Source organism: Populus alba, chromosome 2 (genome assembly GCF_005239225.2).
Source record: "Populus alba chromosome 2, ASM523922v2, whole genome shotgun sequence".
Taxonomy (NCBI): Eukaryota; Viridiplantae; Streptophyta; class Magnoliopsida; order Malpighiales; family Salicaceae; genus Populus; species Populus alba.
The window spans coordinates 1,313,622-1,335,577 of NC_133285.1; the positions used below are offsets into that span (position 1 = coordinate 1,313,622).

The 21,956-nt window shown below is 33.9% G+C and overlaps 4 protein-coding genes across 4 annotated transcripts; all 4 read right to left on the reverse strand.

Moving 5' to 3' along the window:
* Nucleotides 1-17: 17 nt before the first annotated feature.
* LOC118052625 (uncharacterized) lies at nt 18-3,208 on the reverse strand. The gene is made up of 8 exons (XM_035063621.1): nt 3,079-3,208; nt 2,782-2,979; nt 2,216-2,697; nt 2,018-2,167; nt 1,849-1,879; nt 1,120-1,271; nt 676-771; nt 18-596 (listed from the first exon to the last, which is right to left on the reverse strand). Exons 1-8 carry the CDS (start codon nt 3,206-3,208, stop codon nt 18-20), a joined length of 1,818 nt encoding a protein of 605 aa, XP_034919512.1.
* Nucleotides 3,209-3,357: 149 nt separating this feature from the next.
* LOC118052670 (GDSL esterase/lipase EXL3-like) lies at nt 3,358-5,692 on the reverse strand. Its single transcript, XM_035063674.2, has 5 exons — nt 5,333-5,692; nt 4,686-4,816; nt 4,371-4,604; nt 4,015-4,270; nt 3,358-3,842 (listed from the first exon to the last, which is right to left on the reverse strand). Exons 1-5 carry the CDS (start codon nt 5,607-5,609, stop codon nt 3,649-3,651), a joined length of 1,092 nt encoding a protein of 363 aa, XP_034919565.1. The 5' UTR covers nt 5,610-5,692; the 3' UTR covers nt 3,358-3,648.
* A 3,469-nt stretch (nt 5,693-9,161) lies between these two features.
* Nucleotides 9,162-14,281, reverse strand: LOC118052626 (GDSL esterase/lipase EXL3-like). The gene is made up of 6 exons (XM_035063622.2): nt 14,163-14,281; nt 12,270-12,279; nt 10,551-10,786; nt 10,464-10,488; nt 9,568-9,823; nt 9,162-9,395 (listed from the first exon to the last, which is right to left on the reverse strand). The coding sequence occupies exons 1-6, from the start codon at nt 14,279-14,281 to the stop codon at nt 9,202-9,204; spliced, it is 840 nt and encodes a 279-aa protein (XP_034919513.1). The 3' UTR covers nt 9,162-9,201.
* Nucleotides 14,282-15,813: 1,532 nt separating this feature from the next.
* On the reverse strand, nt 15,814-18,237 carry LOC118052669 (GDSL esterase/lipase EXL3-like). The gene is made up of 5 exons (XM_035063673.2): nt 17,883-18,237; nt 17,245-17,375; nt 16,922-17,155; nt 16,569-16,824; nt 15,814-16,396 (listed from the first exon to the last, which is right to left on the reverse strand). The coding sequence occupies exons 1-5, from the start codon at nt 18,157-18,159 to the stop codon at nt 16,203-16,205; spliced, it is 1,092 nt and encodes a 363-aa protein (XP_034919564.1). The 5' UTR covers nt 18,160-18,237; the 3' UTR covers nt 15,814-16,202.
* Nucleotides 18,238-21,956: the final 3,719 nt, after the last annotated feature.

Genomic DNA, 21,956 nt, shown 5'->3' on the forward strand with positions numbered 1-21,956 from the left:
ACATCCATGTAGATTTCTTATTCAAGATCTCCATGTAAAAACGTGTTTTTAACATCAAACTGGTATAATGGCCAATCAAGATTTGCTGCTAGAGATAATAGAACTCTGACAGTACTCAATTTTGCAACAGGTGAGAATGTTTCTTGATAATATATGCCATAGGTTTGCGTATAGCCCTTTGCCACTAGCCTTGCTTTGTACCTTTCAACTGACCCATCGGCTTTGTACTTGATGGAGAATACCCACTTACATCCCACTATTTTTTGACCTACTGGTAAAGAAACAAGAGTCCACGTTTTATTTTTCAGCAAAGCTTCCATTTCCTCCTTCATAGCTTGGATCCACCTGGAGTCATCCAAAGCTTCGTCAACACTCGTGGGAATATGATGTAAGGAGAGTTCTTTCACAAAGTTCTTGAGAGGTTCAGATAGTTTCTTTGTCAAAACATAATTAGCAATTGGATATCTTGATCTTTGATCCTCTAGTTCTGGAGAATATCTGTTTGATGGTTTTCCTCGATTTTGCCTGAAAGGTAACTCATAGCCAACAAGGGTATCCATATCATCAGGAATGTGAGGTGGGATAGGAGAGCTTACCTCAATGATATTCTCAGGAGAAGGGTCATTGGATATTGAAGAGTGGTGGGGGTATTATTATTGCTTCTGGAGGTGTTACTTCAGCTTCCGGAGATGTTACTATTACTGCTTCTGGAGATGTTACTTCAGCTTCCGGAGATGTCAACTCTTGATTAGATTCCTGACTGATAATAGGCTAAGTTGTATTCGGTGTCATATCAGTGTTTTTGAACCAGTCAAATGTCAACCAATTCATTTTTTTTACTTGTGTCTCCCCCTAAAGAGAAGAATTGGATGCAATAGGAGAGTAGAATTTGTCAGATTCAAGGAACGAGACATCCATAGTCACATATGTGTGCCTAGTAATCGGGTCATAGCATCGGTACCCTTTTTGTTGTGTAGTATACCCCAGAAAAAGATAACGAATGGCACATGGATCAAGTTTCGTGCGTTAATTCTTGTGGAGGTGAACATACACAACATAACCAAAGATGCGTGGCAAAAGCATCGATATTATGGGTAATGACACATAGGTTGACAAGACCTGTAGCGGAGTCTTAAACTCAAGAACTTTTGAAGGCATGCGATTAATGAGATGGACAGCCGTGGCAACAGCATCACCCCAGTAGTGATTAGTTACGTGAGCTCCAAGTAACAAAGCTCGAGCAGTTTCAAGAATGTGGCGATTCTTGCGTTCTGCAATACCATTTTGTTACGGAGTCTGAGGACATGAGGTCTCATGAATTAGTCCATAGTGGTGGAAATAATTACAAAATTGTTGATTCACATACTCGCCACCATTATCTGATCAAAGCGTTTGGAGCTTAGCTGCGAACTAAGTCTGAATCATTCTATGAAATGATTTAAATACATGAAAAACCTCATTTTTATGTTTCAATAGATAAATCCAAGTCATTCGAGTACAGTTATCAACAAATATCACAAACTAGCGAAAACCAGACATAGTAGATTTTGGGGAAGGACCCCATACGTTAGAGTGAATCAAGGCAAAAGGAATATCACTCTTATTCATACTCAATGGATAAGTAAATCGATGACTTGTAGCTAAAATGCATGTCTCACATTTAATATCAAATTCGACAAACCCGAACATAAATCAGGAAACACATGTTGTAAATAACCAAACGACGGATGGCCTAACCGATGGTGCCAAAGCAAAATTTATTTCATTTTGAGGTCACTTGAATGATGCATGTGATGTGCTCGTCCAATACTAATATCTTCCATATAATAGAGCCCCCCCTCTCAGTACCACGCCCAACAATCTCCTTGGTGAGAATATCCTGAATAAGGCAAAACATAGGGTAAATGAGCACAACACAGTTCAAGGCTTTAGTAATCTAACTCACGGATAATAGCTTGTGAGATAAAGAAGGCACAAGTAACGAATGAGACAATGATAGGGTTGGTGATATCATTACTGTCCCAGCCCCTGTTACCGAAGAAATGTCTCCATTAGCATTTGCAATGCTAGTTCGCCTTGGAGGGGATTGCCGAGAGAAATCATCGGCATCAAAAGTCATGTGGTATGTTGCTCCTAAATCAAGTATCCAGTCATTGCAGTCAGCTTCCTGATTAGAACCAAGTAGAGCATTACCTTATGAGTCTGCTGCAGCCACTGCAGCTTGTCCAGTGGTACCACCAATAATTTTAGCCGCTGGAATAAGGGAGAGGTGTGGTTCTGCTGCCATTGCCACTGTAGCCTGTCCTATATTGCCACCATCACGAGGCTTCCGAGCCTGAAGCTCATGCCACCAATCAGGATACCCATGAAGTTTGAAACAGGTCTCATGAGTATGTTTTGCCCCCCCACAGTGAGAGCATTTAGTGCCATCAAAGGTGGCTCGGGATTTAGAGCTGGAAGCAGATTTGCCACCATGAAAATAGAGAGAATGTGAGCTGTGTTTGAAACTTTTGGATGCCAAGCCTGCTCCAGCTAGATCATCAACGCATGTGGTCATCACTGCTTGACGAAGAGCTTCCCTCCTAACATGTGCATAGGCTTGCTCTACTGTTGGGAATGGTTTTATCTGCAAAACATCACACCTGATATGATCTAAATGGTCATCAAGACCATCCAAGAATACATATACTCGTTCTTCTAGAATAAGAGAATTGTAATGTTGAATATCTGTTGGGCATTCCATCGGGTTTGGACGACGAAAGTCGATTTCGCGCTAGAGACCTTGGAGTTCATTATAGAACTTTTCCAGTGAACCGTTAACTTGTTTAAGGCGTGTCACACGTCGCCGAAGGTCATACACCTGGGAGGTGTCATTGCCATCAAAATATGTAGTAGCAATTGCATCCCACACCAATTTAGTTGTAGGGAAGCGGATGAAATTACTGACAAGAGAGGGATGCATGGAATTTATCAGCCACCCTTTAACAATTGCATTGTCAGTACGCCATCGTCAAAAAGTAGAATATGTTTGAGGAGGTTAAGATAGGTCGTCATTTATATATCCCAGTTTGTCTTTGCTTGAGATATACATCTCAACCACCTGGGACCAAAGTGCATAGTTGGTGCCATCCAACTTAATGCCGATTGGTGCAGTTGCACCATCAGAAGTCTGGGTTGGGGCTGAAGTTTTGCTCAAAACTTCAGTCATTCTCGTAGTTAATTCGGCTAGGATGGAGGAAGATAGAGATTCCTCAGTTTGGGGTTCAGTATCAGCCATAGAAGGAGACAAGAATGATTGGTAGGATATTAAAAAGGATCGGTATGCTTTGATACCATGACAGAATGGAGGAACAAATAGAGAGAAATCCTTCTTTGTTTTCAATATCTTTATTTACATAAATAAGGGAATATATATAACAAATTGTTACCATAACGTAAATAATGTAAATAACGTAAACTTCCAATTATAGTTATATATTAATGGGCTTAATTCACAAATAAATATATTGCTGATCTTCCTTCTTTAATCTGGTAGAGGACAACTCATGCCAACACTTCCCTCGTCCCAATTCAACCATTATTCGTAAGAAACAAAGTTTTTTTCTCCGGTGTATGAAAACACGACGACATATAGAAGCTTGAGATACCTCAAAAGAATTTGTTCAAATTTTGTCCGAGGAGAGGAGAAACGAGTGCCTTATAAGCACTTTCAGTTGGATGGTAGCTGTCCCAAAATATATGATCGGAAATATTTGCACACTTCACAGGAGTATATCGATTGCATAATATAGATACCTCGATATCCCCAGTACCACAACATCCTTTATCAGCAACTTGGAAACCTGAAAACAACGAAATCAGCACAGGTTACGAACCACGAATACTTCAAAATCCTTCACATGTTCATACGGATCCAATATGTACAATAATTTATCTGATACGTTCTAGATTATAAAAAGCGTTGCATACTTATCCAACGTATCAAAAAATCAAGGAAATGGGTAATTTTAGTACCATGTTTTTTAGGGTTTTGAATGAGATCTAGCAGTATATTGTAGACATCCATATAGACAAACCTGCCATCAGGCAGGCTGCTTCCAAGAGAATCCAACTTCTTAGACAGCTTGGAGTTGAATAACTTTGCTGCTTCGTTTAAGTTTTCTGCGCACTTTCTTCCAGCTCCCCCACCTAAAGTCCTCTGCGCTGGAACACATCCAACTGGTGGTGCACTGACAAATCCTATCCTTCTTGCTCCGAGTTCATATAATTCCTTGGAAAAAAAATAAAATGCAGATACAGAAATTAATATGAATACTGAGCAAGAAATATTTATATAACCGATACGAAAATATTCAAGTTTATGCATTTACCTGCGCGAAACTAGAAGCTGAGTTCGCCATTAGATCAGTGTAAGCCGGAACATTGTATTGCGATTTCCTAGCACGTATTGTAAAATAGGTATTGGCAATGTCATCACTGCCTGCTACTACCAAAAATAGACTATTCTTTAAGATGAACTTTGTTTTTTCCTTTCCGATCATCGCCTCCAGCTTCCCTATGTATTCTTTCAAATATTTTAATTGATCCGACAACGATATAACTGACTGTAATCAAGTTTGATCAAGATTAGTATAAGAAATCAGTGTTTGAAAAGAGTAAAGAAAGACAATCGAAGAATGTTGTACCACTAATTTGGGTGTCAAGGGATCAAATCCTGAGCCACCTGAAGCAAAGGTTACTCCTGTTACCAGATCTTGCGGTAGAACTGTTGAGTCCAAATATGCTGGCACTGTGTCCTTAATCCCCAATTCTTTAGCTGAAGAAAAAAAGCAGAAGAAAGAGGGACTTCTGGTCAATTAGCTTAAAGAGCAGCATCATAATTTAAAAGGCTGTGACATTTTTGAGATTCGATTAAGCATCTTGACCTTTCTTTTATGGCTTTTGCTGTGTTTAAAGAGTCTGAATTTTACTACTCCACCTTCCAAATGAACCCATTTCAGGAAACAAATTATTGTTTCAGAAGAAGAGAGGTAAAGTGTAATCATTATCATTTCAAAGCAGAGATGAGGAAACTTTCTGCCATTGGGATCTACCTGAAAGTTTTACCAAACGTACGTACCACATGCTGGGCTTCTTTTTTTTATATAATAAGCAAATTATTTTCTAATTGCCAATGAAGAACTACCATCCACATGCTGGACATGACGTTACTGACTCCTCCAAATATATCAAGCTTGGAAATCCAGGAGGAGTTTCAGGACATGTGAGCCCTAAAACTAAATATTAGCTTTGAAATGTTATGGAGAGAGGGAGGGAGGTTTTGTTATCATACCTATGATGTCCGAAGGAACTTTTCCATTACAAAACCTTCCAGTAGGAACTCCTCCTTCAAAATCCTTGCCGTAAGGAGGGAAGTTGCATTTGATAAGTGTTCGAATATTGTTGTTGTTGCCTGCATCAACTATGGAATCCCCAAATAGCAGAAGTGCTGGAACAGTAACATTAGGTGGTAGCTTCACCGAAGATTTAACGCTGCATACAACAGTGAGAAAGAGCACCAAGGTAGGATAAAAGCAACAAGACGTTAGTCTCAATAAAAGAAACTTCATGGTTTTTGATAATATCTTCACTGGCTTTCTCGATCCCTCCTTATGTGATTAGGTTGAAGCAGGAGAAAAATGTTTTTGGCGTCTCGAATGGTTCCTTGCTTGTCCATTTATATGGAGAGGGAATTAGTTGATTGTGGAAGTATCCATACATGTGATGTAAGCACTATTTTAAATAAATAATATCCACCCGTGTAATTCTTGCAATTGATTTTTTTTTTTCAATTCTTTTGAAGCAATTATATTATACTCCATGCTAAGAAAAATAGGATATGAATCTCCTCCATAACTTTTCATATAAACACTAAATAAAATATTTTCTTTCTTTCCTTTTCTTTTTCTTAGTGAAGGAGGTCCCTTTTTTTTTCCTTTGCTTTTTTTTTTTAATTTCATTCTTTTGAATTTGAATTTAATTCTTTATTGATTGTTTTTCAATTTCATCATTCAATATTTAGTTGATTTTAAATTGGTATTCATAATTTATTTTAGTTTTTTTTCTATAAGGTTATTAAAGTTTCAAACAAATATTCTGATATTTGATATTTTTTTATTTTTTATCGTATAATTAAGTAAAAATAAAGTTATTAAATTCAGTGGAGTCCATGACCTGAATTACGAATTTGGTGAGTTAAACCGCGAAACCCAAGTTGATTCAATATATCATAATCTTAATATAAAAAAAAAAGTGTCATCTTGAAAAAAAATTTTTAATGACAAACCATTTTTTTTTTACCAGCTATTCAAGTTGCCTTTAAAATTACCTAGCCGACTAGGTCACATCAATATAAATTTCATGCGGTTTAATTTTAAATATAGGCTCGACAATAAGGTAGGTCAATAAGTTTTAAGGCTGACATGTGGAGCTAGGTTTAATAACAATAGCAATTAGTTCCCTTTAGCCTAGACTTTTTTTACATTCAGAATTTTTTTTTTATCCTAGACAGTTTAATTAAGATTTTACATAACATGACATAATAGTTTAATTAAAACTTACATAACATAGTGCTACTAAATAAACTAATTTACATTTTAATTAAAATTAGGTTTTTTAGATGATTTTAAAAGTACATTTTAAATAAATTTATCTAATTATTTGTTCAAAGATTAAAACTAAAAAGTAGTAGGGTGAAACATAAATCATTAAAAGTGTATTTAGAAGTTTGATAATGGTTACTTTTAAAAATATTTTTTCGTTTCAAAATACAAAAATAATATTTATTTTTATTTTAAAAAAAATTTATTTTTCATATCAGCATATTAAAATAATAATAAAATATTAATTGAAAATATAAAAAATTAAAAAATCATTTTTAAAATATAAAAACATGTTTAAATTACAAATACCCTATTGCCCTTCTTGCAACCTCTCGAGTTATTATGCAATAAATTAAAAATATGTTCGGCAGTGTAGTAGATGTTGTTTTTTAAATAACTTTTTACTGAAATGCATGTCAATGATAATTTTTTATTTTTTAAAAAAATATTTTTTAACACTAATATATCAAAATAATCAAAATATATAAATTATATTAAATTTTAATAATAAAAAAAATAAAAATTTTTAAAAACACGGTATCTACCGTGTTTCCAATCGAATACTTAATCACCCCGGCATTTGGAGGGAGAGAGGGCTTCTGGTACGGTGCGACAGAAATTTCTTAAGTTAAGTATCTTCAGTACGTGTGCTCATCTGTCACAATAATTTATTTGTTTGTTCGAGACTTTCTTGTGAACTTGATGAATCAGATATGTGATCGGTCTTGTCAAGTAATTACTTCCAGGAGTAGCAAATCAAACTCAACTAAGTGCCAGATTAGTACCGTACTTGTCAAGTAGAAATCAAGCCAAACAACCCTTGAAACTCAAGAAAACCTATCCTCAAGCTAGTAATTCAACTTTTCTGTACATATAATTAAGTGGATATTCTGCTAGGAGATCCTAACCAGAATTAGCCACGATCAAGACTCGAAAATTGCCCCAGCGAAACTTGCGAGGTGTAACAGTGAAGTTTGTCACCTTTAAATGTGTTCGAGATTGCAATAGTTTCTGGTTTTTTTAATGTATTTCACTTAAAATATACTGTGTTGAAGTTTTTTTAATGTTTTTTTTTATATAGTTTTGATGTCTTAATGTTAAAAATAATATATATATATATATACACACACACATATAATAAAAATCATTTTAATATATTCTTAAATTACAATAATTTTTTAAAATCACCTCGCAATGCAGTATCAACCACGGAAGAAATAAAGGTGGCACGTAAAGTGTAGAGGTGGATCTTACTTCTTTTAAGTTTTTGGGCTACCCTCTCTTCAAATCTTCGTGACTCGAGAGATTCACTTTTTTTAAAAAAAAAAAAAAAAAAATCTGAGGGCCATACACTTATAATTCATTAAAAAAAGGACAAGATGAAAGGGGGGCAGTAGGTTCATTGTGGATGACTGCAATTGCAGATGGGAATGCTACAGCTAGTCTGGTATATAAGCAACCACGTTTTTTGCCATGCTTTTTTTGAGCCTGCATTAAACTAACCTCTCTTCATGCATTTTATGTGTGCGTTGTGTCTTCGCATTATATGCCCCAATTGATCACTCATTCTAGCACAGTTATGATTGATTTCCTTAATTTAGATTTTTTTATGTGTGTTGTTAAATTGATTTCCTTAACACTGTTATGATTTCCTTAATTTATATTTTTTATCTGTGTTGTTTTTCTTTTTTTTAGAGAATAACTTATTCTCTACTTTCGTTTGGTAATGTTCTTGGATCATCCTTCACAGGAGTCGAAACCATGTTGTAGTGTAAAGTGCCAACGGATCGAACCCCCAAGTTTTGAAAAATATTTTTATTTTAGTTCTAATACTTTGTTCATTATGAAATCGACTTCTTGCACTCCAAAAAAAAATAGTATTTGTTAATTTCTAAATGTATCGAATATATTTTTTCTTTTTTTTTTCCGGTAACCATCATTAGTATTTTTTTTTTGTAAGATTCTAGTTTCCTTTAATGAGCAAAAATACTTTTAAAATATGTATTAATATTAATAGAAATATGATCTATTATTATTTATTTTACAACATTAATATCAATAAGAATATAATGGGTTTTTTAGAAGACTTTTATATCCATTATTTACATAGCATTAATATAAATGGAAATAGGGTAGCCTCTTAACAAATTTTTACATACTATCTCTTACACAACATTAATTTTATTGTAAATAAAATGAGTTTTTAGATAACTTTTATACACTTAAAAATATAAAAATAAAATAAAATTTAAAATGTAATTATGCTCTTGTGTACTGGGTTCTTCTCCTAAGCTGAATCAAAGAGAGTTAGGTCCTTCTATTTACTAAGCTAAGGAATGTGGTTTTGAAAGGTTTTTTAGGCTCATTGAATTTGAGTTTGTATATATATATATATATATATATATATATATATATATATATATATATATATAGAAAATTCTCAGCTGGAATTGGTCACAGCCGACAAATTTGTAGTTGGCAATATCAACCCAATTTCAATAACAAAGTTTTTTTTCTCCGTTATATGAAAAGACGACGACATATAGAAGCTTGAGATACATCAAAAGAATTTGTTCAAATTTTGTCCGAGGAGAGGAGAAACGAGTGCCTTATAAGCACTTTCAGTTGGATGGTAGCTGTCCCAAAATATATGATCGGAAATATTTGCACACTTCACAGGAGTATATTGATTGCATAATATAGATACCTCGATATCCCCAGTACCACAACATCCTTTATCAGCAACTTGGAAACCTGAAAACAACGAAATCAGCACAGGTTACGAACCACGAATACTTCAAAATCCTTCACATGTTCATACGGATCCAATATGTACACTAACTGATCTGATATGTTCTAGATTCTAAAAAGCATTGGATACTTATCCAACGTATCAAAAAATCAAGGAAATGGGTAATTTTAGTACCATGTTTTTTAGGGTTTTGAATGAGATCTAGCAGTATATTGTAGACATCCATATAGACAAACCTGCCATCAGGCAGGCTGCTTCCAAGAGAATCCAACTTTTGAGATAGCTTGGAGTTGAATAACTTTGCTGCTTCGTTTAAGTTTTCTGCGCACTTTCTTCCAGCTCCCCGAGCTAAAGTTCTCTGCGCTGGAACACATCCAACTGGTGGTGCACTGAAAAATCCTATCCTTCTTGCTCCGAGTTCATATAATTCCTTGGAAAATAAAATAAAATGCAGATACAGTAAATATAACTGACTGTAATCAAGTTTGATTAAGATTAGTGTTGCTATCCAATTTTTGACCCATGTTTAGATAAATTTTTAAGAAAAATCCAAAAATAATGAAAAACAACGAAAATCCAAAAAATGCATTTTTTTAATATATTTACATCGTTTTTAGCATTTTCAACATCATCTCGAAAGAATTTAAATTTTCAAAAATATTTGGAACGTGTTCGACTTTTAACACGTCATTTTTAAAATCACTGATTTTCCTCATTCGAGTCGATGTTGATAAGAAAAATCCACAAAAATAAGAAAAATCAAATTTACAAAAAAAAAAAAAGAAGTTAAGGGATCAAGTTGGGAAACCTAGCAATATTTTTAACCATAAATACTAGTCTCTACAACACACACAAGGAGGGAGAGGGGGCAATTTTGAAAAAAAAAAAAAACACAATAAACCCTAAACCGAACCCTAAACCTAACCCTAAAACTCTATCTCTACCAAGCCTGTCGCCCCTCTCCCCCCGGGCTTTCATTTTTTTTTCCTCAAGCCGCCACTCACCATCTTCATCTTCCCTGCTCACAGCCTCCCATCTGATGAAACCAGTAACCTCTCCCTTCATCTAACCTGAGCAGACCCAGCTTCTCCTCCACTGCAGCTTCAATAACCACAACTCGCCAAGACAAAAAAAAGGGCAGAGTCGTTCCCCTTCACTCTCCCCTCTCGCCAGCCGCCTTCCTATCTTCCCCGATCTCTTGATCTCCATCAACATCAAAGCTTCCTCCAGCAGCGGCTAACACACGGCAGCCCCCAAGAGCCAACAGTCGCCCCCCCCGCCACACCGACACCCACTGATCTGTCCATTCCTCCACCTCAACACCGCTAGCAACCTCTCCTATCTCCATAGCAGCTCCAGTGACCGTAGGCGACAGCAGCAAGCCCAACCGCCACTGCTACCAACATGAGTGAAGACCATCAACGCCTTGACCACCACTGCAACTCCCTCACCAACCGCTAGATTGGCCACTGAAAGAAGAAAAGAACAACAAATTAGAGCAGAAAAAAAAAAAGAAAAAAAAAAGACCTGAGACCGGGAAGGAGAAAGAAATTAAAATCAACTGGCTTGTGTGTTTTTCTCCTTTTGCAGGTGACAGTGATTTTCACCGTCGGTGAGGAAAAGAAGAGAAGAAGAAGCCAATCTTGATCACCCTGTTTCCGGGTTGTTCTCACGGCAGTGAGTGAACCCACGCGCCACCACTGTTTTTGTGATCCAGAAAGACTTCCCTGCAATTCCTGGAGTTTTAGGGGCTGTTTTGTAATTTTCAAATTATTTAATGTAATTTTTGTTTAGTTTTGAATTTTTATAATTTGTAATGTGGATGTAAAAAAGAAAAAGAAAATGAAGAAAAGGAAAAAAAATATAGTGAAAGTGAATGTGTTGTTTGTATTTTTTATGAATTTTTTTATTTTTTTAATTTTTGTTTATGATAAAATCGCAAAGAATAAAGAAGAATTTAATATTTTGATTTGCTTACGATCAAGAATTATGAACTTAAAAGTAATTCATATTTCTAATATCTGATGAAAAGATAAAATTTTTAAAACTTCTTTGACACATCAAAACCGCGAAGCAGCTTACCTAAGGTAGGGTGCGTTATGAGTGCTAATACATTTCCTAACCACAACCAGTCCCTTACCCATAAATTTCGGACAAGACCAATACACTCGGGTTTTCTAATAGCCTTCAATTAAATACTATGTAGCAACTCCCAAAAAACCAATCAAGCATAACAAAAAATAGCCAAACAGCTGACGCCACACGCAGTGACGTACGATAATTAGTATAAGAAATTAGTGGTTGAAAAGAGTATAGAAAGACAAAAGGAGAATGTTGTAACACTAATTTGGGTGTCAAGGGATCAAATCCTGAGCCACCAGAAGCAAAGGTTACTCCTGTTACCAGATCTTAGGGTAGAACTGTTGAGTCCAAATATGCTGGCAATGTGTCCTTAATCCCCAATTCTTTAGCTGAAGAAAAAGGCAGAAGAAAGAGGGATTCCTGGTTAATTAGCTTTAAGAGCAGTATCATAAAAATAACATTTTCTTATTGAAAGAAGAAGAAAAGGCTCAAATTCAAGTAAAAATTAATTGAGAACATGATAATTGCATAAAAAAAATCTCAATTCCCAACAAATAAAATATCGAATGGAGAAAATAAAAAGAAAAAAATTCTAAAAAAGAAAAAAGAAATTGACCTGAGTCTGTTCGAGCTAGCACGTCAAATTTATAACCTAGTCGTGAGACTAGGGTAACCCCGTGGAAAGCAAATTGAATAAAATTATGAAGCTCAATTCTAAAACCATCTTAATATTAAAGGATAAAATTGAAAAAATAATATTTAAAAAAAATGATGAAAAAAAGACTTGATTCAACCCTGGTGAATCTGCAAAATCCATGAACTATGACATAAGATCGAGAAAATATCATAGTAGGAAAAGTTAAGAAAAAATAACGAAAGTTAATCTCCAACCAACTCAATATTAAAGGATAAAATTCAAAAATAAATAATTTAAAAGATCTAAAAAGTCATACTTGATATAATCTTCAAAGCATGTGACATAAATTATAAGGCCAAATTGCACCATAAAAAGTAAACTTGAAAAAATCATAATGTCAAATTCTCAACCAACCAAAATAATTAGGGATAGAATTGAAAAAACAAATTCAACAAAAAAAATAATCAATAGAAAAAAAAAAATTTAAAAACCTAAAGATCAAATTTGATTAAATAAAATAAAATAATAAAAGATGGAAAATCTAATTACGGTTAAGATTTCTAATATTTTTTGTTTTAACAAACAAAAGAAAATATTTATAAAACCCGAGATAATTGGAGGGGATGAGATTCCAACAAGAAAACTTTGTAGATAAGAAAATTGATGTTTGTTCGCTAAACAACAAATCAATCATGGACATATGAGTTGATAGCAAAAAAATAAAAAAACTATTTTGAGTTTCAACTATGATTCAATAACTATTAAACAATGATGTATATATGACATCAAATTATGTTCATAAAAATGTAGTCAATTTGCAATTCTCACTCGTACCTTATTGTGTATTTGGTATTATGGTGTGTGTTGTTTTTTAAAAGTATTTTTTATTTTAAAATATATTAAAATAATTTACCTTTTAATTTTGATATTAACAAATTAAAATTATAAAAAAAAACTAAAAAAATATCATTTTAATTTTTTTTAAGTAAAATTTATTTTTAAAATGTATTCAAAAATAAAAATCACCATACTTCTAAATACTTAAAATAAACCAACATTACATATCATTCTTTACAAGAAAAATCTGTTGACACTTGAGAGAAGTAATATATAATTTCAACAACAAAATTTTAGTTTGTTTTAATACCAAGTAGAGCGAGTTTACCCGTAGGTTAGCGGATCAATCAAACTTTTGAAATATATATATATGTCGCACCCGACATCACGATGACCTTAAAAATTATCTTTGATTATAGAAAAAGAACAGATTTCTAGCATCTTGTTCTTTTAGAAAAAAGATCTTGTTTAAGGAGTCGCCACCTAATATTATGGTCACTAGGAACCCTAACTGGTCAACAAAGATTCTATGGTTCGGGACTGGTTATGTAAAAGAAAAAATATTATCATCCCTTAAACGTCCTGCCTGAGATAGGCTGCATTGCTAGTTTCATCTTAAATTGCTAAATGTTTATTAGTTTATGCTATGATAATTTTCTTATAATATTACTGACTTTGACGCCAGTGAATATTCAACTACGAATATTTCCAACTCTAGCGTTGGTAAATATTACGTAGTTATAAAATAAATTAGATTAATATTTTTTTTATTCTCAACTCTAGCGCCAATAAATAAATAAATAACAATAAATTTATTTTTATACATGCACATATTTTTTTATTTTTCTAGCTAAATAAAATAAAATACAACGAATAAAAATAATATAAATTTAAGCTGGTATTTTTTATTCTTGACTTTGGCGTCAGTGAATAAACCAATAAATTTATATTATTTTTATTCATGCATACACATTTTTTTCCTACCATTTTTGTTTTCCTATTTTTATATTATTTTTTATTTTTTATTTTGGGCTGGGCACGGCCAAGCCCATCATATATTTTTTTGGGCTGGGCTAGGCTGGACCCAGCCTGGTCACTAGGCGACTTTTGCCCGCCAGCGCGCGTGAATTGTTCACACACGCTGGCTACAATCAATTAAATCTCAACTGCACAGTGTTGGGGGAATTATTTTGCAAACACTAGAGATACTTACCTGGGAACAGGATGGAGGCGACGAAGACGATGGCAGAGCTCCTTCTGTGTGAATGAACCACGCTTGGCAGGGCACCTTTTCCACCTTTCCTTGCGTCTTTCTGGCCTTATTTCTTCCATTGCTAATGACTCGGAGCAGAAACTGAAGGTGAATGGCCGACTTGATCAATTCATGCAGCTTCTCTGTTTTTTTTATTTGCTTGCATTCTGGGACGAAGACAGAGCTAGAAACATTGATCCTTGCCTTCCTCGATCTTCTTTTTTTCTGTTTTGGTTTGTTCGTCTGTTCAGGGGGCGGCGCAACCCGAGACAAGGCTAATGCTCGTGCGTTGGCTAGCCGATGCTTCCCTGTTTTTCTTCCTCTTCGTTTCCAGTTCCCCTCTGTTCTGGGTTGTTTTCGTCAGCCGCCTTGTGTTGTTCGTCTTCCTCTGTTTTCTTGTCTCTATTTCGTACCCCTTCAATCCCCCTGGTTTCGGTTTTTCCCCCCTGTCTTCGCCTGTGTCCTGGCCTCCCCCTCTCTCTCGGTTCTGTGATTCCCTCTCCTTTTATAAGGCCAGAACCGGTGGTAACGGCCGCCTCCTAAATGCCTTGTAACTGGTCACCTTCAATGAGTAAGCGTTGCTGCCAACGAATAAAACGCCTCTGCCTTTAATGGCAGAGCCATTGCAGAGGAAGAAGACGGTGAACAGTTGCTGCAAAACGACCCCGTTTTCTAGTTCTAAAGGCTGCTTGCAATTTGGTCCTTGGAATTCTTATAAGTTTGCACTCAAGCCCCTGGTTAAAACGTAATTGGATCCTTTCATTTCCGCGCCATTTTCAAGCTGGTCCTTGGGTTTTAATGTTTTCAATTCGGACCCCAATTAAACCCCAAACTTTGATATTTCTTCAATTAAGTCCCTGATTTCATTAATTAAATTAATTTCAAGCTTAATTAAGTCTCAACACTTATCAATTCTTCAATCAAACCCTTAATTGGATTAATTAAATTAATGCCAAGCTTAATTAAGTCTTAAAACTTATCAATTCTCCAATTAAACCCTTGATTGGATTAATTAAATTAATTTCAAGCTCAATTAAGTCTTAAAACTTATCAATTCTCCAATTAAAACCTTGATTGGATTAATTAGATTAATTTCAAAGTTTAATTAAACCCCAAAACTTCCAATCATGTTACTCTTAACCTAAATTTTAATTCATTCTTCATTTATTTCATTTTACTTGTTTTTCATCATTATTATTATTATTAATCATCATTTTTTTATCATTTTCAGTAAACAAAATAATAATAATAATTAAAATAAAAATAGTCAAAATTGGGTTATAATATATATATATATATATATATATATATAATTTTTATTTTTTTTTCACTTCATCAAACTAGTTCATGTCTTTTGACACCGCTTGGGTCCACTTTCTTTTCCTCGCCACGATGACTTTATGAGAGTAGTAAAATTCTGATAAATTTATGAGCTCATATAAAATTGTAGAAGATACTTATCTTCTGTATCCCCATTCCCCTATATGAAAAGATTAAAATCCAGCTGGCAGTAGCTCCAGACCGGCTTCCACCGAGGCAAATCCATCGTTCAGCCAGAACAACATCATATGATATTTGTCTTATTACTCCATTCTCTCTTTTACATTCTAAAAACATAAATTTATCCTTTTTATTTATAAAGAAAAGTACAGGGCTACCGGCTACACACATATTTCAAACACAGAACACATTTCCTTTTCGAGAATGAACAATTACATATACCCTTTGTTTTGATAATCGAGGGCAGGGAATCAGGGCTTGCGCTCAACTAGTCCACAGCACTCAACTCTCTAGGCCAGGAACTACCCCGGCATGAGACGGTTCAGAAAGTCGTGGGCCTTCAACAGAGAGGGCCACTGGCTAGTGGCTCGCAGAGGTTGGAATTTTTCAGCAGTCTGAATATGGGACTTCCCTCGTCCCAATTCAACCATTATTCGTAAGAAACAAAGTTTTTTTCTATGGTGTATGAAAAGACGACGACATATAGAAGCTTGAGATACATCAAAAGAATTTGTTCAAATTTTGTCCGAGGAGAGGAGAAACGAGTGCCTTATAAGCACTTTCAGTTGGATGGTAGCTGTCCCAAAATATATGATCGGAAATATTTGCACACTTCACAGGAGTATATTGATTGCATAATATAGATACCTCGATATCCCCAGTACCACAACATCCTTTATCAGCAACTTGGAAACCTGAAAACAACGAAATCAGCACAGGTTACGAACCACGAATACTTCAAAATCCTTCACATGTTCATACGGATCCAATATGTACAATAATTTATCTGATACGTTCTAGATTATAAAAAGCGTTGCATACTTATCCAACGTATCCAAAAATCAAGGAAATGGGTAATTTTAGTACCATGTTTTTTAGGGTTTTGAATGAGATCTAGCAGTAGATTGTAGACATCAATATAGACAAATCTGCCATTAGGCAGGCTGCTTCCAAGAGAATCCAACTTCTTAGACAGCTTGGAGTTGAATAACTTTGCTGCTTCGTTTAAGTTTTCTGCGCACTTTCTTCCAGCTCCCCCAGCTAAAGTTCTCTGGGATGGAACACATCCAATTGGTGGTGCACTGAAAAATCCTATCCTTCTTGCTCCGAGTTCATATAATTCCTTGGAAAAATAAAATGCAGATACAGAAATTAATATGAATACTGAGCAAGAAATATTTATATAACCGATACGAAAATATTCAAGTTTATGCATTTACCTGCGCGAAACTAGAAGCTGAGTTCGCCATTAGATCAGTGTAAGCCGGAACATCGTATTGCGATTTCCTAGCACGTATTGTAAAATAGGTATTGGCAATGTCATCACTGCCTGCTACTACCAAAAATAGACTATTCTTTAAGATGAACTTTGTTTTTTCCTCTCCGATCATCGCCTCCAGCTTCCCTATGTATTCTTTCAAATATTTTAATTGATCGGACAACGATATAACTGACTGTAATCAAGTTTGATCAAGATTAGTATAAGAAATCAGTGGTTGAAAAGAGTAAAGAAAGACAATATATATATAGGAGAATGTTCTACCACTAATTTCGGTGTCAAGGGATCAAATCCTGCGCCACCTGAAGCAAAGGTCACTCCTGTTACTAGATCTTGGGGTAGAACTGTTGAGTCCAAATATGCTGGCACTGTGTCCTTAATCCCCAATTCTTTAGCTGAAGAAAAAAGCAGAAGAAAGAGGGATTTCTGGTCAATTAGCTTCAAGAGCAGCATCATAATTTAAAAAGGCTTTGACATTTTTGAGATTCGATTAAGCATCTTGACCTTCTTTTATGGCTTTTGGTGTGTTTAAAGAGTCCGAATTTTACTACTCCGCCTTCCAAATGAACCCATTTCAGGAAACAAATTATTGTTTCAGAAGAAGAGAGGTAAAGTCTAATCATTATCATTTCAAAGCAGAGATGAGGAAACTTTCTTCCACTGGTATCTAACTGAAAGTTTTTACCAAACGTACGTACCACATGCTGGGCTTCTTTCTTTTTATAATAAGCAAATTATTTTCTAATTGCCAGTCCAGAACTACCATCCACATGCTGGACATGACGTTACTATCGAGCTTGGAAATCCAGGAGGAGTTTCAAGGACATGTGAGCCCTAAAAGGCTAAAACTAAAGATTAGCTTTGAAATGTTATGGAGAGAGAGGGAGGTTTTGTTATCATACCTATGATGTCCGAAGGAACTTTTCCATTACAAAACCTTCCAGTAGGAACTCCTCCTTCAAAATCCTTGCCGTAAGGAGGGAAGTTGCATTTGACAAGTGTTTGAATATTGTTGTTGTTGCCTGCATCAACTATGGAATCCCCAAATAGCAGAAGTGCTGGAACAGTAACATTAGGTGGTAGCTTCACCGAAGATTTAACGCTGCATGCAACAGTGAGAAAGAGCACCAAGGTAGGATAAAAGCAACAAGACGTTAGTCTCAATAAAAGAAACGTCATCGTTTTTTATAATATCTTCCCTGGCTTTCTCGATCCCTCCTGATGTGATTAGGTTGAAGAAGGAGGAGAAAAATGTTTTTGGCGTCTTGAATGGTCCCTTGCTTGTACATTTTATATGGAGAGGGAATTAGTTGGAGCTCAACCAGCATCGATCCTTAAGATAATTGTGGAAGTATCCATACATGTGATGTAAGCACTATTTTAAATAAATAATATCCACCCGTGTAATTTCTTGCAATTGGTTTTTTTTTTTTCAATTATGTTGAGGCAATTATATTATACTACATGCTAAGAAAATTAGAATATGAATCTCCTCCATAACTATTCATATAAACACTAAATAAAATATTTTCTTTCTTTCCTTTTCTTTTTCTTAGTGCAGGAGGTCCCCTTGTTTTTCTCTTTGCTTTTTTACAAAAAAAAAAATCATCCTTTTGGATTTAAATTTAATTCTTTGTTGATTGTTTATTAATTTCATTTTTTAATATTTAATTGATTTTAAATTGGTATTCATAATTTATTTTAGTTTTTTTTTTATAAGGTTATTGAAGTTTCAAACAAATGTCCTGATATTTAATTTATACTTGAATTTATTTTTTTATCATATAATTAAGTAAAAAATTAAAGTTATTAATTCATCAGTGGAGTTCATGACCTAAATTACAGGCAAGTTGATCCAATATATCATAATCGTAATATTTTAAAAAAACATGTCATCTTGAAAGAAAAAAAATCAATGACAAACCACGTGTTTTTACTAATCATTCAAGTTGCCTTTTAAATTATCGAGCCGACTAAGTCACATCAAGATAAGTTCCATGTTGTTTAATTTTAAACATAGGCTCGACAACAATATAGGTTAGTAAGTTTTAAGGTCAACTTATTGAGTTAGGTTTATTAACAATGCCAAATAATTCCCTCCAACCTGAACTTTTTTTATATTCAGAATATTTTTTATCCTGGACAATTTAATTAAGATTTACATAACATGACATAATTTTACATAACATAATAGTTTAATTAAAATTTACATAACATAGCGCTCCTAAATAAACTAATTTACATATTAATTAAAATTAGGTATTTTTAGATGATCTTAAAAGTACATTTTAAATAAATTTATCTAATTACTTGTCTGAAGATTAGAACTAAAAAGTGGTAGAGTCAAACAGTAATCAATAAAAACATGTTTGAGAGTATAGTAGCGGTTGCTTTTCAAAATATATTTTCTTTGAAAATATATTAAAATAATATTTATTTTTATTTTTAAAAAATTATTTTTGATATCACCATATCAAAATGATTTGAAAATACTAAAATATTATTAATTTGAAAAAAAAATAACAAAAATATTTTTTTATTAAAAAATAAAACATGCTAAAAACAAACGTTTTAAATTACAGATAGCCAACTGCCCTTCTTGCAACCTCCCGCGTTATTATGCAATAAATTAAGCGACCCCAGCATTTGGAAGGAGAGAGGGCTTCTGGTAGGTACGGTGCCGTCGGTGCTCATCTGTCAAAATAATTTATTTGTTTGTTCGAGACTTTCTTGTAAACTTGATGAATCTGATATGTGATATGACTTGTCAACTAATCAAACTCAACTAAGTGCCAGATCAGTACCATACTTGTGAAGAAGAAATCAAGCCAAACCACCTTTTAAGCTCAAGAAAACCTATCCTCAAGCTAGTAATTCAACTGTTCTATACATATAATTAAATGGATATTCTGCTTGGAGATCCTAACCAGAAGTAGCCACGATCAAGACTCAAAGAAAAATGTAGAAGTGGTTGCTCTCTTCGTGGAAAAACCTTGCAATGCAGTATCAACGCCACGGAAGAAATAAAGGTGGCACGGAAAGAGGCTGCTCTCGTCGTGGAAAAGTGTAAAAGTGGATGACCCTCTCTTCAATCTTAGTGGCTCGAGAGATTTAACTTTTTTTCCATACAGTTATAATTCATTACAAAAGATTGAATAAATAAAAGTAGTGAAAAGGAGGTCTGGTATGTGATCGAAGACCAACCCATTCATGAAATGGGTAGAGATAGAAATAAATATATCTTGAATATATATTTTAGGTGCATTGTGTCTTCACATTATATGCCCCAATTGATCACTCATTCTAGCACTGTTATGATTGACTTCCTTAATTTAGATTTTTTTATGTGTGTTGTTGAATTGATTTCCTTAACACTGTTATGATTTCCTTAATTTATATTTTTTATCTGTGTTGTTTTTCTTTTTTTTAGAGAATAACTTATTTTCTACTTTTGTTTGGTAATGTTCTTGGATCATCCTTCACAGGAGTCGAAACTATGTTATAGTGTAAAGTGCCAACGGAACCCTCAAGTTTTGAAAAATAATTTATTTTAGTTCAAATACTTTGTCCACATCTTGCACTCCAAAAAGAAAGTATTTATTTTTAAATGTATCGAATATATTTCTTCTTTTTTTCCCCCATAACCATCATTAATATTTTATTTGTATGATTCTAGTTTCTGATAGTTTTAATGAGCAAAAATACTTTTAACATATATATTAATATTGATAAAAATATAATAGGTCATTATCCCTTACACAACATTAATATCGATAAGAATATAATAAGCTTTTAAAAAACTTTTATATACATTATTTACACAGCATTAGTATAAATGGAAATATGGTAGCCCCTTAAAGGACTCTTACATACTATCTCTTGCACAATATTAATTTCAGTACATAGAGTGGGCTCTTAAATAACTTTTATATACTTAAAAATGTAGGGAGAATGAGATTCAAAATGTAACTATTCTCGTGGACTGGATTCTTCTCCTAGGCTGAATCCAAGAGAGTTGAGTCCTTCTCTTTATTGAGCTCAAGAGATGTGGTTTTGAAGAGTGTTTTCGACTTGTCGAGTTTAGGCTTATATATATATATAGAAAATTTTTAGTTGGAATTGGTCACAGTAAATAATTTATAGATGACAATAACTATCCAATTCCAATAATCAGATAGTGTTTGGTATGATAATGATAGAGATGACGAGATAATTTTTTTGTGTTGTTTGGTGCACTTTTAGACACTACAAAAATAAATTCTTATCATTTCCAATATTATTTTAGTGGATAAGTTTTTGTCTTACTAAAAGCAGTAGGATAAGGTTATTTAATTCTATGCAGAATGGTTGATCTAGTTGATCTAGATCAATGTAAAGAAAAAATAATTATTATTGTAGTTTTAAAACTCGACTCGAGATTTGGCCCGTGTCACAAGTAGTTGACCATTAACAAAAACCAATTATTGTCTAGTCCTAGTTCAATTCCCAAGTTGAGTTTTAAAACTTTGATAATAATTATTTTTGTCATTACGTTGATCTAAGTCAATGGTTAACCTGACTCATAACCCAAGCATTGCACCAAGCTAATTCCTGGATTGAATTTTAAAATTATGATAACAACTATTTTTATACTTATATTCACCTTAGTAAATGGTCAGCCCGACCTGTGACTTGGGCCTGGCTCCTAGCATATTTCCGAGTCAGATTTTAAAATTATGATAATAATTATTTTTATCTTTACGTTGACATGGATCAATGGTCAACTCAACTCGTGACTCAAGCTTAAACTTGAACCGAATCCCAAGTTAGATTTTAGAACTATGATAATAATTATTTTTATCTTTATATTAATTCAAATCAATTAAATTAACCCTTGTACAGAGAATTTGACAAGTTTATCCTATCCTTTTTAGTGGGACAAAAACTTTTCTACTAAAACAACTTTGGATAGAAAAAAAATGATTTTTATACTGTTC

What these genes read in the sequence shown, in the direction of transcription:
- LOC118052625 (XM_035063621.1), bottom strand. Translation starts at nt 3,208, where the DNA reads ATGACTGAAGTTTTGAGCAAAACTTCAGCCCCAACCCAGACTTCTGAT. An exon ending in GTTCTATAATGAACTCCAAG is followed by an intron (nt 2,698 to 2,781) that starts GTCTCTAGCGCG and finishes CTCTTATTCTAG; the next exon opens with AAGAACGAGTATATGTATTC. An exon ending in CGGTAACAGGGGCTGGGACA is followed by an intron (nt 1,880 to 2,017) that starts GTAATGATATCA and finishes TGCCTTATTCAG; the next exon opens with GATATTCTCACCAAGGAGAT.
- LOC118052670 (XM_035063674.2), bottom strand. Translation starts at nt 5,609, where the DNA reads ATGAAGTTTCTTTTATTGAGACTAACGTCTTGTTGCTTTTATCCTACC. An exon ending in CCTTGACACCCAAATTAGTG is followed by an intron (nt 4,605 to 4,685) that starts GTACAACATTCT and finishes ACTTGATTACAG; the next exon opens with TCAGTTATATCGTTGTCGGA. An exon ending in TCAAAACCCTAAAAAACATG is followed by an intron (nt 3,843 to 4,014) that starts GTACTAAAATTA and finishes CGTTGTTTTCAG; the next exon opens with GTTTCCAAGTTGCTGATAAA.
- LOC118052626 (XM_035063622.2), bottom strand. Translation starts at nt 14,281, where the DNA reads ATGGAAGAAATAAGGCCAGAAAGACGCAAGGAAAGGTGGAAAAGGTGC. An exon ending in GCGGCTGGCGAGAGGGGAGA is followed by an intron (nt 10,489 to 10,550) that starts GTGAAGGGGAAC and finishes TTGAAGCTGCAG; the next exon opens with TGGAGGAGAAGCTGGGTCTG. An exon ending in TCAAAACCCTAAAAAACATG is followed by an intron (nt 9,396 to 9,567) that starts GTACTAAAATTA and finishes CGTTGTTTTCAG; the next exon opens with GTTTCCAAGTTGCTGATAAA.
- LOC118052669 (XM_035063673.2), bottom strand. Translation starts at nt 18,159, where the DNA reads ATGACGTTTCTTTTATTGAGACTAACGTCTTGTTGCTTTTATCCTACC. An exon ending in CAGCTTCTAGTTTCGCGCAG is followed by an intron (nt 16,825 to 16,921) that starts GTAAATGCATAA and finishes TATTTTTCCAAG; the next exon opens with GAATTATATGAACTCGGAGC. An exon ending in TCAAAACCCTAAAAAACATG is followed by an intron (nt 16,397 to 16,568) that starts GTACTAAAATTA and finishes CGTTGTTTTCAG; the next exon opens with GTTTCCAAGTTGCTGATAAA.